This window comes from Cyprinodon variegatus, unplaced genomic scaffold, assembly GCF_000732505.1.
Source record: "Cyprinodon variegatus isolate N-32 unplaced genomic scaffold, C_variegatus-1.0 Scaffold676, whole genome shotgun sequence".
Lineage (NCBI taxonomy): Eukaryota > Metazoa > Chordata > Actinopteri > Cyprinodontiformes > Cyprinodontidae > Cyprinodon > Cyprinodon variegatus.
In genome coordinates this window covers 177,791-193,059 of record NW_015151129.1, presented here as the reverse complement: position 1 = coordinate 193,059, position 15,269 = coordinate 177,791, and the positions used below count along the sequence as shown (strand labels likewise).

At 35.8% G+C, this 15,269-nt stretch overlaps 1 protein-coding gene across 1 annotated transcript in view; it reads left to right on the top strand.

Annotated features, from left to right (window-relative positions):
- The window catches only part of vipr1 (vasoactive intestinal peptide receptor 1), a 61,583-nt gene extending 49,471 nt beyond the window's left edge, over positions 1-12,112 (top strand). Inside the window, exons 6-13 of the mRNA XM_015394174.1 lie at positions 824-956; positions 3,458-3,611; positions 3,742-3,802; positions 3,885-3,957; positions 7,751-7,842; positions 8,347-8,476; positions 9,547-9,588; positions 11,895-12,112. Coding sequence (XP_015249660.1) covers positions 824-956; positions 3,458-3,611; positions 3,742-3,802; positions 3,885-3,957; positions 7,751-7,842; positions 8,347-8,476; positions 9,547-9,588; positions 11,895-12,086 — 877 coding nt within the window. The 3' untranslated portion in view covers positions 12,087-12,112. The remainder of the gene's footprint in view (positions 1-823; positions 957-3,457; positions 3,612-3,741; positions 3,803-3,884; positions 3,958-7,750; positions 7,843-8,346; positions 8,477-9,546; positions 9,589-11,894) is intronic.
- The last annotated feature ends 3,157 nt before the right edge of the window (positions 12,113-15,269 follow it).

The following is a 15,269-nucleotide window of genomic DNA, read 5'->3' as shown; positions in this document are numbered from 1 at the left end:
GAGACCTTAAGGACCAACACCAAATACCCTATATAATCATTCTATGACCCCTTTAATGTAATACATTTATTGTGCAATTTTCAATCAAATCGAATCCCTACATTTTAAATCTTTTAGAGGAATGAAACTTTGTATAGTCCCTGTATGTTCCTTTATAAACAAGTCTGATTGCTCTTCTTTTAATAATATTAATTAGATCCAGATTAGTTTGATACGTTTCCCCACACCTCCAGACAATAGATCATATAAAGGAGAACCAGAGAGCAATACAGAAGATGTTCATATAGGAAATTATTGCCAGTTATTTACATATCTTTACTTTATTATACTTTATGTGAGGTTTCCATTATGCTTATTTATATAGTCATTCCAAGAAATGTAACTTAATTCACTTGTTTGTTCTATCTCAGTGCTGTTTATTATCAAGATTCTTATGAGAGAAAAAAAAGACATCTTTTCTGAGGAGTTAGAAAGCTTCTCATATTTCACCACTAATTGTTTAATCTCTCAAGCTGTTATATTGTAATCAGAAGTTGATGTCACCCAAAATAATCAAAAGTTTTAAAAATGTTTAGTCATTTGAAAATGAACCTCTTTTGTGTGTTTTTTTAAAAGAGAACCATGTAAAGCACTTGATGTGCTCTGAAAAGTATCCAATCAGTCAGCATCTAAATGAAGTGGGAGCTTTCAGTTAGATTTATTTCACTCTGTAATTCTGCTATTAACGCCAAGAGCTCTGGATAATTAGATGGCATTAATTAAATTGTCAGCATGTCTCTTTTCCTCGATCTGTATTCTTGTCTCTCTTCTCTGTTTGTCCCAGAAAACTCCACTGCACAAGGAACTACATCCACATGCATTTGTTTGTGTCATTTATCCTGAAGGCCATTGCTGTGTTCATCAAGGACGTGGTTCTCTACGAGTTTGGTGAGGTGGACAACTGCTCCCCAGGCTCTGTGAGTTTGGTTACTCACTTATGTTTTTGTGCATTTGTTTGTTTTTGGAAAAAAAAATTCAAAATGAAAACCCCTAAAACTTACAAACTATGTGCTGATTTTTATAACGAGTAGTAGGGTAGGTGGATCAATAAAACTAAGATGCTATGTAAATTATACTAGTTTTTATTTATCACCTGTCACACTTGGTGTACCAATGAGTTTCATGCCTAGACCATAGGTTTTCTGATTCCTAATTATAATCTATAATGTATAATTTGAGCATTAAATAAATGGCCTAGAATAATTTTTGAAATAAACCAAGACAACATTGGTCACAAAGTAAGTTTTACAGAAAAGAAAAATGTTTGTGTCACTCTGAAAAACTTGACTGAGTGCTGAGTGGGGATTTTTGTGTTCTCCACAAGGGCCATGTCTTAAAGTTGCAGGACATCGGCCCCTGCAAGGTATATGCTGTTAGTAGAGTACAATTTAAATGTCCAATCATTTCAAATATCAATATCTTCTGAATTGCAAATATACATGATAAGATACCAATATGAGGTTATCAGTGTATGATAAAATAAAGTAAATATCTTTTTTTTTTTTTTATGAAAAACAACTTCAACACATTTAATGTAGGATAATATAGTGTAGTAATGAGAGGTTCTGTAAGATGCCTGCTACAGGGATGTTGCTACCAGATTTCTGGACAGCATGCATTTTACTATGGGACTGTGGTGTATTTTAACCCTACACTCTGGACTCTGTTGTGTCCATTAAAGGCAAACCAAATTATTTTTTTTGTTCTTTTTTTTTTTTTGCTGCCTAACTAAGAAGAGCAAATACCACGTGGAAAGCAAAACTGTATCTTTGGTACATTTCTAGTTATCTCAGTCTGCACATATATTTCAGCAGATGTTGAAGGTGCATTACCACTAATCTATCATTAATCTGATTTAAAGACTGATTTACTCTGTGTATGTGTGGTCGCAATCTACAGATGATCAGAAATAATACAATAATAGTGCCCTTAATTAACATACTGTTAATGAAACAAGTGCTACCTGTTTATATAAGATATATAAAGCACAAGAGAGAGGAGTTGGAGGAGACCCGTTTCTTGCCAAAATATGATTTTGCATCAAATCAGGAAAAGTTCTAGCTGCCTTATAACTTCATAGTGGGTATTCAAGGTGTTACAGCATGTATGTTGTAAAGTAGCGTCTCTGAGCTTGACCTGTCATCCCCTAAACGTGGCACGGAGCCACAGAACAGAGACCCTGATGGCTGCAGTCAGGGGTGAGTTTTATGTCAGTCTAAAAATCTGGCTACCCTATAAGACCTGCCACAGAGTATCCATCAGTATTCACTTAGAACATCCAGTTTAATTTTGAACCTTTCAGGTTGGTGGGATGTAGCTGCTATCTAAGAGAGAGCCTTAAAATGTGATATAGAGATTTGTCGTCACATTAGCTCCATTATATTCCTTTATATTTATTATGCTGATGTCACTGAGGATATGTGTAGGCGTGCAGGACTGCATTTTTACCCCTTCCTGCTGAGTTCACAGTTTGCAGCAGATATCATTGAGCACATCAAAAACATAAATATTAGAGTGAATTGGGTAGCCAATGCAGTCTTTTATGTATATTTGTTGGGTTTTTTTTTTGCATGTGTTCTGCATAAACTATCCACATCAGAAGCATGTGATGGAAGAGTTTTTGAATTCATGCTCCAACAAACAATTTGTTCAGATTAGCATACATTAAACTTCTAGAAAGGTTCAGATGCCCCATCTGGGTCTGTTTACCTAATCTTAGCACACCAACTGCGAATCTTTCATACAAACAACATAATCCTTCTTAGATCACGTCTTAGAAGCTTTAATAATCAGTTTATAATGTTTACTGGATGTCCAAGAATAAAACCCTGACAAAAATAAAAGAAGAGATGAGTTGAATACCTATTTGAAGAGCAAATCTTATTATTTTACCTATGTCTTACTTTTCATGAATTAGATTTTTTGGCAGCCAAAACACCTGTGAGTTTGAATTTGCGTCAGAGTTGGTGACAATTTTTAAATACAAGGTTTTGCAAACTTTTTTTAGTGTAATCCTGCATCTTATTTATGGTAAAGCCTCTCCCCTGCATATTAGAGACACTCCTCTCCTGCTGAATTTTAAAACGCGGCTCAAGACGAGCTGTTAGTCGCTGGCTTTTACCACTGGCAGGACTTAGTTGTTGTGACCTTGTTTATTTAGCTAAAATAAATTCTTATTATTGCCTTATTTTATATTTTAATGCTGTATTTTGTTCTTTAATTGTGTTTTATAATTTTTTTTTTTTTGCTATGTTAAGGACCTTTTTTTTTTTAGCCGCAGCTGTTTTAAAGCGCCACACAAATAAAGATGATGGTGTTGATGATGATCCAAGGTCTTTCAAAAATCTGTGTCATCTGGATATTTATTGTTAATGTGAATTTACCTTTTGATTACCTCTGGTTTTGTGTGTGTTACCAGGTTGGCTGCAAAGCCGTCATTGTGTTCTTTCAATACTGTGTGATGGCCAGTTTCTTCTGGCTGCTTGTGGAAGGCCTCTATCTTCATGCATTGCTAGCCGTCTCTTTCTTCTCTGAGAGGAAATATTTCTGGGCATACATTATGATCGGCTGGGGTGAGAATTGAGTTTTTATATGCTGCTATGGAGTGCCTGCAGAAAGGAAAAGAGAAAATTTTCATGGGAATGAAATCCTATTTCTGATTCTGGTTTTATCTAACTGTATATCCATTTGTTGTGCCGCCAGGAGGTCCAGCGATTATCATCACAGCCTGGAGCATCGGTAAAGCATACTACAATGATGTAGGGTGAGAGAAACAACAGGAAGCTGCAAAATCTTTTCTTGCTTTGATTTTTTCATGTTTTTAGTATTGTTTTCTGGCTCAATAGGTGCTGGGACATTATCGAAACCACCGACGTGTTCTGGTGGATTATAAAAACACCCATTTTAGCATCAATCCTAGTAAGTTTACCACCAGTATCTTTTTTCCATCCATGTCAATTAGTTTTAAACCATGTTTTGTGTTGTTACTCCTGTTACTTGAAAGAAATATCCCCATTACACTTAGTTCTCCTTTATGTCAGCCGAGAAGAGATGATGGGCCTCATGCAACAACATTATCATATTTTCTCTTACTTTATCTCCTACCATGGGTTCTTACGAATGTGCCACGTCAGATTCAACAAACGTTCTGAACTTTAGTCATTTATAATAATGCATTCTCATAAACCTCAAGAAATGTGAATCTGCATAATTATTGCCCCCATTATTCCCACGCTTGTTCATACACAGAAAAGACATTGAAGACAAAGAAATTAAACTTTACCAGTTTGGAGATCACCGAAAGCTGAGCAGTAGAATTAAAGGACCGGTACAGTGAAATGAGTTTAAAAAGCTGTAAATGATGTGGTTGCACTGTTACAGAATTGAAAATAAAATAAAAAATAAAGATAATTTGATCTGAAAACAGTCAATGAATTGAAATTACTGTTGGAGGCAAGAGGCTCAACATTGGATGTGAATGCTTAATGAGTACAGCAGCATTCTGGTAAGTCTCCTTTTAATACGTGTACTCTAGATCTCCAGTACATGTCTGCTAACCATTCATCACACTCTCCATCTCTCTCGTATGATGCATTAACTTAAAAATATTGATGACATTCCTAATTTGATAAAGTCAGACAGACCAAAGTCCACACGTTTGACAATTTTTGTAATAACAAAGCCAAGGAGCTGCCATGGAGTGAAATGAATGAAAGTCTTACTATCAGAGGAGTTTCAAGCACCAACACTTTGGTGAACTTTCTATCTATTTTCTGTTACAGATATTCTAGCTTGATTTCCCATAAAGCTCACTGACTGGTCTTTCTTTTGACTAAATAGATCATATAGTAATGATCTATTTAGTCATGTAAAGATTACATTAGGTGATTTAAAATATGTATTTACTTTTAAATGCATGTACTTTTGAGTATTTTCAAAAGCGAATACAATACTGTAAGCTGAGTAGATGTTGGATCAAGTAACTTTTACTTGTAGCTGAGTAAGATTTAACTATAAGTATCAGTATTTTTACTCAAGTACTACTGTTGAGTACTTTGTCCATCACTGATTGTAGGAATCATAAATTGGGTGTGCAAGTGGCGCAGTAGTTATCGCACACAACCCAGGTACGGAGGCCTCGATGTGGCAAACCTGGGTTTGAATCTGGCCTGTGGTCCTTTGCCACATGTCCCTCTCCCATACCCCCCTTTCTGTCAGCCTACTGTCGAAAAACAAGCCACTAGTGCCGTAAAAACTGAAAAAAATCACAAATTTTGTTTTTTGCCATTTCAATCTTCCAAGCAGACAGCAGTATGTTTTTAAATCAAAAGACGTTATTATTTGGGACTGTTCATAATTTTATTTTGTTAGCCAAAAAATCAAAACATTTCAATGTAATGAAGGCCCCAGAGCATGACGTTGCCACCACCATGTCACAAAGTGGACATTTTATTCTTTTAGTGATTCTCAGTGCTGTTTTTGTGGAAAAACAAGTTTTTTATTATCAGGCCAAAAGGCGTAATTTCAGTTTCAACAGACCGTAGCAAACGCACCCATACGTTTTTAGGAGATTTTACCAAGCACCTGTGTTTTCTTTTGAATAAATGGATGCTGCCTTGTAACTGTCTAGCTGAGGGATTTGGAGATCACTGTAACATTTCTAATGTTACAAAAATCCAGTTCAATACCAGCTGGATGTTTCTGTAGCTTCTGGAGGGTTATTCTTTACCCCTGTTTAATCTAACATTTTAAATGATGGTTCTGAATTCTCAGAAAACGACTTTAAATACATGATGCTCATGAAGAGAAAACGTTTTCACCTTTTCCGTCAGATCAAAAACAGACCCCATTACAACTTCTATAAACAAATGTGTTGATGGCAGCAGCAGATATTTTTCTCCAGATCATTTCACAGCAAAACAGGAACAAACCAAAATAAGCTACTATGGCAGGAAAAAAGGTAGAGAGAACAAAGTTGGGCACTTAACTAACAAATACTGCAGAATGGAAGAATAGATAGAATGAAGATGAGGGATGAAAAATGGTGTCTATGTCCTCCAGCAGTCTAAGCCTATAGCAGCATAACTATAGAGATAGCTCAGGATAACCTAAATCATTCCACCTAAAAGCTTTATCAAATAGGAAAATATTAAGCCTGGCCTTGAAAGTAGACAGGGTCTCTAAAAACAAACTGGTAGTTGGTTCCACAGGAGAGGAGCCTGATAACTAAAAGATAGAATAAAGTAGAATCTCCTCCCATTCTACTTTAAGAAATTCTAGGAACCACTCAAGGGGGTAGGTTTCATTTCAACTTTTGTAGGGACACTGTTGGTCTGATGTCATCGGTCCTATGCAAAAATATGTATGCTTGTTTTTTTATGCTTGAAAATAAGGGTGTATTTCGTTTAAAGAGAAAAGCAGCACTTCTTGCTGCATTTATACAAATTTTATAAGCACTACACACACTAGATGCTGTTTATCAATGACTGAAGCTTAACTGGTTCTGATGAATGGGGAAATAGGACTTTTTTCCACTTTGAAAAGGTTTGCATTTGAAATTACCAGCGACTAAGACAGTAGGTAAATCTGTGCCTATTAAACAGAATATAGTCTAAATATGTTTGTTATATGTGGATTTATACTTTCTTTTATTTTGAAGATATAGAATTGTGCATAGGTAAACAGAGGTAAAACCCACTCTTATCTTTTAAATGTTCTCTTTGTATCATTAAAAAAAGCAAAATAATAGATTCAAGGGACGCAAAATAAATGTATTGTATTTACATGAGCACTGGAACTAGAAGAGGAACTGACACTGAGCATTTAATATATTAACTTCACTCTACAAGTTCTATATCTAGGCTGTAGTTACTCTGTTTAACTCATTTCTTGCATTTTATTTAGGGCTGAAACAATTCATTGGATTAATCAGTTATTGAAATAATGTCAACAAATTTAGTAATCAATTAACCATTTACTGGAGTATAGAGACTCTAAAAGATGCCTTTAGTTCACAGAGCAACCAACTTAGAGCAGGAATTATACCAAAATTGTAAAAAAAAAAATGTATAAACATTTTCCACTTTAGATAAAACATTTTTTCGTCTGTCAATATTCTCCATCCAGAACTCCTCTACTGCTGCAACCATGCTGTATTGTAAATTATAAACTTGTTATTCACATCTAATTTTTGGTAGGGACAAGTAGGTCGGTCCAAAATTTTGGGAGGGACATCTCCCTATGGTCCCTACGTAAACCCACGCCCATGGCACCACTAGTAAACCTGCAGAATGAAGTAGTGTGTCTGGAGCATAAGGAAAAATCAGTTCCCTGATATAAGATGCAAGAGTTTAGTTATTAAGGGCTTTATGTGAGACGGAGGATTTTAAACTCTTTTTCTGGATCTAATGGCCAGTGGCTTGTGTCCAAAAATTGATTGAATTTTAACTGTACTTTTAAACATTAAAAAATAAGTAATAAAAGTACAGTATGTATGATTCATATGGTTTTCATATCGGTTCAGTATCAGTATCTGTAAATACTCCAAGCTGCAATATTAGAATCTGAAATGTAAAAGTTGTATTGGGACACCCCTATTCTTAAATCCAGATGACTTATGATAGATTAAAGCATTTTTTTGCCACCAGCATTCAGTTCCAGTTAAGAAAATACTATCCTAAACATGTCCTCTCTTCTGAAATGTTTTCCACAGGTCAATTTTGTTCTCTTTATCTGCATCATTCGAATACTTCGCCAGAAGATCAACTGTCCAGATATCGGAAGAAATGAGTCCAACCAGTATTTGTGAGTATGATGACGCATTTCTCTGTTATTCATTAGCTAATATTAAGTGATTTTTTTTTTAAGTACATTAATGTCAAACACATAAAATCAGAATATCTTAAACAAACTTTTTTATAAAGCATTACTATATGATACGTAGATTTGTTCCCCTCACAGTTGCAGCATGTTTGTAGCGCTTAGGGAAAATCAGGTGATAACTAATTCTTTCGGCCTTCAGAAAAGCCAAGCAAAACCAGCAAAACCCACTGACAGCTTCAGAGACGCAGCACTCAGTGTGGTCAAGTGAATTTTGTGATGGAGAGCACTTCATATACCAGCTATAATGCATGAGCTATTTTCCACTGACACTTTTAATGTTGTTTTCCTCCCATCCCTGGTTTCCTGAGATGAAATGTAAAAGGAAAAGTATGTCAGAGTCGCCTTCTTTATAAAGCAACTGATTAAAAATGGTTTTGATGGATAAAGCAAGTGGATGGATTTAAATCTACGGCTTTGTCGTTTCAGGAGACTTGCGAAATCAACGCTGCTTCTGATTCCTCTGTTTGGAATCAATTTTATAGTGTTTGCTTTCATCCCAGAGCAAGTGAAGACGGAATTACGGCTGATTTTTGACTTGATTTTGGGATCATTTCAGGTATGAAATGTTTTATTTGTGGAAAATTATAGAAAACGTGTATATTCAAACAAATGTCCAAAAGATATAAAATTGTTTTATAGATTCCTAAAGGGCTAAACAACCAAATAAAAATTAGAAAACAAGAACTATAGACTTATTTTGTCTTATTATAACTGGGCCGATAGCTGAGGTCTAAGAGCAGCCCAGACAGATGTCAGTAACTTTAGTTTGTGGAGGAAAATTTTATAAGCATTATTACAAATGAACTTACTAACAAAGAGAAGTTAAGCTCTCCATGCAATTCATTGCTCAGCAATGAAAACCCTGTTTTTTATGAAGCTCTCTGTTATTATCTATATTAATTATTCTCTGAAAAGGTCACTTCAAGCATCTGGTATGCTGGGACGAGTTAATCTTCGTCACCGTGCAGACAGAGTGTCTGCAGTATCATGAGATTATGTAACATTATTATCAAGTCACTTCTGCACCATCTGTAAGGCACTTAAGCAGATTCTTTCCTCCCATTATGATTTGTTTGACTCGCCAAAAGAATCCTTGGCATGTTCTTTAACAAATAAACATACAACTATTTTAATTTGTTTATAAAATTGAAGGAGCAGTTACTTAAATAAAGCATTACAATTTCACTGTAGAAATGCATTAATGAGATGTTGGGTAAACATAAGAAAACATAAGAAAGGATCCACACATAAAGATATACGCATCACCATCCTCTGGACTGTATGTGCATCACTTAGGAGCAAACTTGTGTCATTTGATTTTATAGCTGGTGTTATTAATGTTCATGAGAACCACACATTAAATGCTTTAAAGAACCAAAAATGGGTTATAAGGTCCTTTATGTGGGACTTCTTTGTGAAAAAGATTCCTTATTTTGATTAAACCAATGAGAAAATAGGATGAATGCTGCCAGAAAATAAAAGCTACGTTATTGGGTGTTCTGTCAAAGAATACATGTTGTTCTTAATTTTATTTTGTAGTTGTAAAGGCAAGATAAACAAACTCATCAGAATATTCCATTAATATCCCATTGTATTACACTAACATCTGTTCTTTTTTTTCTCTAGGGCTTTGTGGTCGCAGTCCTTTACTGCTTCCTCAATGCTGAGGTATGTTGATTAAACATTCACACAAATACTCATTGGGGTTTCTCTGCTCCTACTTTGCTTCACCATTTACATTCATATACAGTCCTATGGTTGTTAGAGGCATTAGGCTGCTCACTCCAGCAATCTTTGCGTCACTGGAGCTGTGCTCTGTAGTCTGCCTGCTAGGCGGGATGAAAATAAGAAGTGGCCATGTCGGCAGCAATGTCTGCTGAGGCTCTCAGTGGAGAGATTAATTATGTTCTCAGTGCTGAGCCAGATTAAATCCCTTGATGCTACAATGTCTGAATAATAATTTGTACAAGTTTTTTTTTTTTTCTCAACAAGAAAGTTAAGGTTCCTAAATTACAAAACCAAGAATAACACTATGGACCTTATTAGGTTGCCCAAATTCCAAACAACATAAGTATCTTTATTTAATTCATTAGATTATAAGCTTTATTATGTACACCCATTTTTCTAGTACATTGTCAAGCAATGAATAACTACTTAATATTTTAAAAGGTAAAAGGAAAAAAGATCAGCTTTTTTTAAGATGGTGAGCAAAAGGCGTTGTAAAAGTACACAGAAATCATAGTTTGGTGTGTTTTTGTTAAAGCTAAAGGAAACAAAGTGTCCTTTGTTATCTTGTGGGACAGCTATTAGGGAATGAGAAAAAGAGGATTCTCACTTATTTATTATAAATAACTATCTTGAAAGAAATAATATTTACGACTATATACAAAAAGAAATAAAATCCACATGTAGAAAAATCTCAGTACTTTTCTTGAAGTCCGATCAGTAACCGTACACGTAGCCTGGACGAAGTAAAAGCATAACTGCACTCAGTTAAAGCACCCAAAAAGAATCATGCAAAAAAATAAAAAATAAGTCATGCTTGCATCACGGTTTTGCTTGATGAAAAACTGCTAATCTTCTGCCGAATATACAACCTTTCAAAGTGGGCTCTGTTTCTATGATCAAGTGTTTAAAGCCACACCGTCTAACTTTTGTTCACTAGACCTGTAACTTTCAGGTCTAGTGCCCATAGTGGCCACAAGCGCCACAGCACTGTCCCAAAAGTCAACAAAGAGTCAGCCAGCCAGCCTCCCATGTTTTCTGATTCGGGACCGCCCCAGGCTTCTAGGTTCAGCTTGGAGGGCATGAGGCACGTAGGGCCAGTGGGCGAGGTCCAATGAAGAGCCACTGGGTCGGACGGGGCGTTTCGATTAGCTTTTGTTTGTAGTCCACCAGCTTCCTGTTCCCGAATTTTGCTTCTACTAAACATCGAAAATAATAATAGATATACGACTCTATACGAGAAGAAAAGTGTTAGCTTACTAGTCCAACACCAAGAAATAAACTCCTTTCCACAATCCCTTTTTAGCCTCCTCAGAAGGTTTAAAGTCTTTTCTTGCCTCAGCCTTGAGCAGTAGTTGAGAAGACGGAAAAATGGTAGTGCAAAAGCCTTAGCTCCATGGCTATATAAGAGCCTGGGGGCTTAAGGCGATACATTCTTCCAGGTCTTATGACCAGGCCAATGACGGTGCGTCTTCTCCCAACTTACAACTTACATACCGTAGTCGGAATTCCAAGAGGGGAGCCCTGCTCTTAGCATTGATAGTGTCAGGCAATGTATATTGGCCTGAGGAATAATTTAAATAACTCAAAAGCATCTCAACTCTTCAGGTCACAAAGTCTGCGGTGTGCTGGTCTGGTGTTTAGGGCATAGAGCTTGGAATCCTGAGGTTCTCAGTTTGAGCCCGACTGCCACTCCGGGTCTCTGAGCATGACCCGTAACCCCCTATTGCTCCCTTGGTGCCTATCCAGCGGCCATGTTCAAGGACGGCTGGACTCCTGAAAACCTGTCTGCCCTCAGACTGATTTTCTCCTCGCGCAAATGGCAATGTGTTTTGACAGGTTGGGCAGAGAGAAAAAACTTCTTCTGTGAGCCTTCTGCGGATCTCATCCAACTTTTTTCCTATGACTGTAGGTTACGCTAGCTCCGGGTTATTCCTAGCCTTTTTTTAAAAATTTTATTTACTGGTGTCTGGATTTGTGTGTTTTGTTTTTAAAGATGTAAAAATACTGCTTAGACCTGAGGTGCAATTAACAACAAATCATCTGAATTTGTGTATTTGTTTAAAAACGCAACATTATTTAGGTACACTTGTGAAATTTGTACCCAATGCATTTTTCCATTAAATCTGGAAATTCTTTATATGTTTGTATTTTTATTTTTTCACCATATATTACAGATAGAGAAAAACTTAATTTCGGTCAATAATGCTCTAAAAAATGTGTTTGTGGGTTTCCTTAATCCGCTGTAGGTCCAAGGGGAGATCAAAAGGAAATGGCGACGGTGGCACTTGCAGAGATACATGGGCTCAGACACCAAATACCAACATCCATCCATCGGCAGCAGCAACAACTTTAGCACCCAAATCACCATGTTGACACGTTGCAGTCCCAAAACAAGACGGGGTTCGTCCTCCTGTCATGAAGACCTGTCCTCCATTTAAGTCACAAAAACAGAGAAGAAGCAGAGCAACCTCATGGCAAAAACCCATGTTTACATTTATTTTGAACAAAAATAATACCTTCACTCATCAGTATAGGTAATTATCTGTGGTGTACTTTTTCACAGTTATCTTATTTTCATTTTTTTTTTTTTTTTACATTTTTTATGTATTTTTATGTGAACACTGACAGGTTCATTTTCAGGGTCAAACATTTCTGATCATTTGCTTGTTTTTTTTTTCTATTCTGTCACAATAAATGGTAAAAACGCATAAAAGAATGTAATTATTATCTCCAAAATGTGAACTGTACCTTACCTGCTTAGATGTTATCCTGAACTCATTCAAAAGCACTTTGTTTAACAAAGAACTCCTTGTAACTTAGTTAAGCCCTAAAAGAAATAGAAACCTTCCAGTATTTTAGTTGGAAAATACTTAATATGCTGTTGTGTTGTGATGGTGTGAGGGAAAAAAGCTTTTTCAGTTCTTTAATAGTAAAAGAAAAGTAGTGGAGAAACTGATCAAGGGTTTCCTCAAGTGCTTTAAGCTCAAGCATGAGGACCAGTGAGCTGCTCTGAGTGTTTTGGAGCGCCAATGTCCTTCTCTGCACTTTCACTATTAAACACAAACTGGTTGCCTTCTTTTTTTCTATCAGTGTGACATTCCCTTTTTGGTTTGCCTGATCCTGTGAATAGTTTTTATCATTTCAGGCACCGACAAGTGCCTGCTTCCAGCGTTATCAAGCGACACTTTTCACACTAATCTTTGTCAGCTACTGGGCTGTGTAGTGACCCTGGAAAGGAAATACCTTTACACAACTAAGTCCTTGAATGTTTACACTCGGAGAGAGTAACTAAATGTTGTACAGGCAAGTGAATAGTGTATATAAAGCTCTCTAAAGTCATTGTTTTTTCAGTGTGGATTCAATTAAACCTTCAAAAGCTACCAGTGATTGTTTACCAGCATAGGTGTTCTAGATTTACACTAATGTACAGGCTTTTTTATGTGATAGTTTTTTTTTTTTTTTTTCAAGAGAAGTAGAAACTTAGATTCATAATGTAAAAGAGTAATGCTTACACAAAGATGCAGCCCTGATCATGCTCCAGTGGACCGACACAAGCTTGAATCCCTAAACCTCCATTATGTAAAATATTTACAGAAAGGTCCACTGACTTGTTAGATATAAAACGTACTGCCACTGGAGTCTTAAAACTGACAAGGCAGTCAAGAAGGCTGTAAAGCAAAGTAAAATAGAATGAGTAGTTAGTGTTGTTTTGTCAATTCTCAGCCAACATGGGTTGGACTTCAGAACATCCACATTTTCATGATGCAAGTTGGAGAATCATAAGCATTTAGGTCTTGAAAATCCCAATTCCACACATTATTTGCTGGAGACAAGAAAATCTGAAGAAAATACTGCTGTCATTTCACCGGTGGGGCTACAGTGGCGTCGGATCCAGGAGTTTGCCCTGCAATAAAAGGGTTATCAGTTCAAATATCCTATTGAGAGATAGGTAAGCTTAAAATGCCTATGACTCAATCTGACCCATAAAGTATCATTTACTGCAGAAATCCCTCCTACTTAGCTAGCATGTTCTAAAAATTGGAAGATTATTTCTCTGAAATGTAAGTTTAAGGCATTCAGGTCTCAGTAAAACAAGACAGTGTTATTCAATAATAAAAAAGCTCCCCCCTAAATTGAATTATTATTTTTTTTACATTGTTTTAGTTTTGTATCAGGCACTTTGTTTGACTGAAAACTGGTTCACAGAGGAAGTAAATAATATATCTTAGTTCAAAATTACTTAAATTCCTTCATGACATTAGAACAAGAATTCTTTCTGACAAGATGTGTCAGAGATCAACCAATCTGGATTTAAGATAAACAAAGGCCAAACTGTATCCACTTAATGCTAGCCTGGACCAAATGTCATAAAGAGATGCAAGTTTTCAAACATAATAGCTTGGATAAAGTGTTACTCAATCTTAATTTTAAAATCTCCCCCCAGACTATGTGCTTTTGGAGTTCAAACAAAACATGAGCGAGATTCAGTGACACAGGAAACTGAAAAGACAATGAAAAAAAGGTTATCGGGTAACAAACCAAGTGATCTTTGGCATGGGAATCGGTGGGAAATTTTGTCCTTTATCCATTTATTTCTTCCTGTAAGCGAATTCGGTCACGTCCATCATGTATCTGCGACGGGACAGCGCTTAGAATCAGAATAGAAAGAAAGGTTAAGAATATTAGAATATTCTTTGTTGTACTTTGCTGCCAAACTGTGCTATCCTTCTCATCTAACTTTTATGGTAATTTTAGCTGGACTTCTAAATTAACAGGAAAAATTAAAAGCACTTAAAGTGCTTGTTTTCCTGTATAACTACAGGACTGGAGGTGGCTGACTAGAGTTTACGACCTCATAAGTGTCTCAGTTTCAACACAAATATAGAATCTGTAGCATTAAAACCACAAAAAAAAAGCTACAGAACTAAAGGATTTTAGCAAAGATTTTATTTTTTGTTTGTCTGTGTGATGTTGCTGGTAGTTATTGATGTAATAGTGAGAATTTGCTTATATTTACCTTCTCTAATAACTTACTGCAGATAGATTACTACAAGCAGCTGTTTTTGTGATTCACTTTGATCCATTTTGTTTGTTGGAACACAATAAATATTACTGAGGAGATGTGGAAAAGTGATAGTGACTCATCAGATATTCTACGGTGTGCTTATAATAGAAATTGCTAAGTTTATTTATATGCTACGTTTTATATGTTTTCAATGTGTGCAATGCGTGAAGCTGTAAATTGACTGCGTGTATTTAACTGGTTGACAAATGTGTAAATCTAAAAACTGTGAATATTTTGAAATTTCTTTTTGTATTATCTTGATCATCCTGTTGTCATTTGAAAAGTTTTTTTTTTGCAAAGAGTAACTTGTTAAACGAGAGATGGTAACATGACGATAAATGTTGGCATTGTTCCACTTAAAATAATAATAATAAAAAAATATTGAGATTAAAATTTTAGAAGCAAAGTTTCCTGCATTGGAATTGTTTTTTGTTTTTTTTGACTCAACCAGCATTGTGTTTACAAAATGTTTTTCTTTTCTCCATAGTTGACCTGGATCAGATCCTGAACCATCTTTCTATTTGGCTTATTTCATATTCATTGGATGTTTCCTATA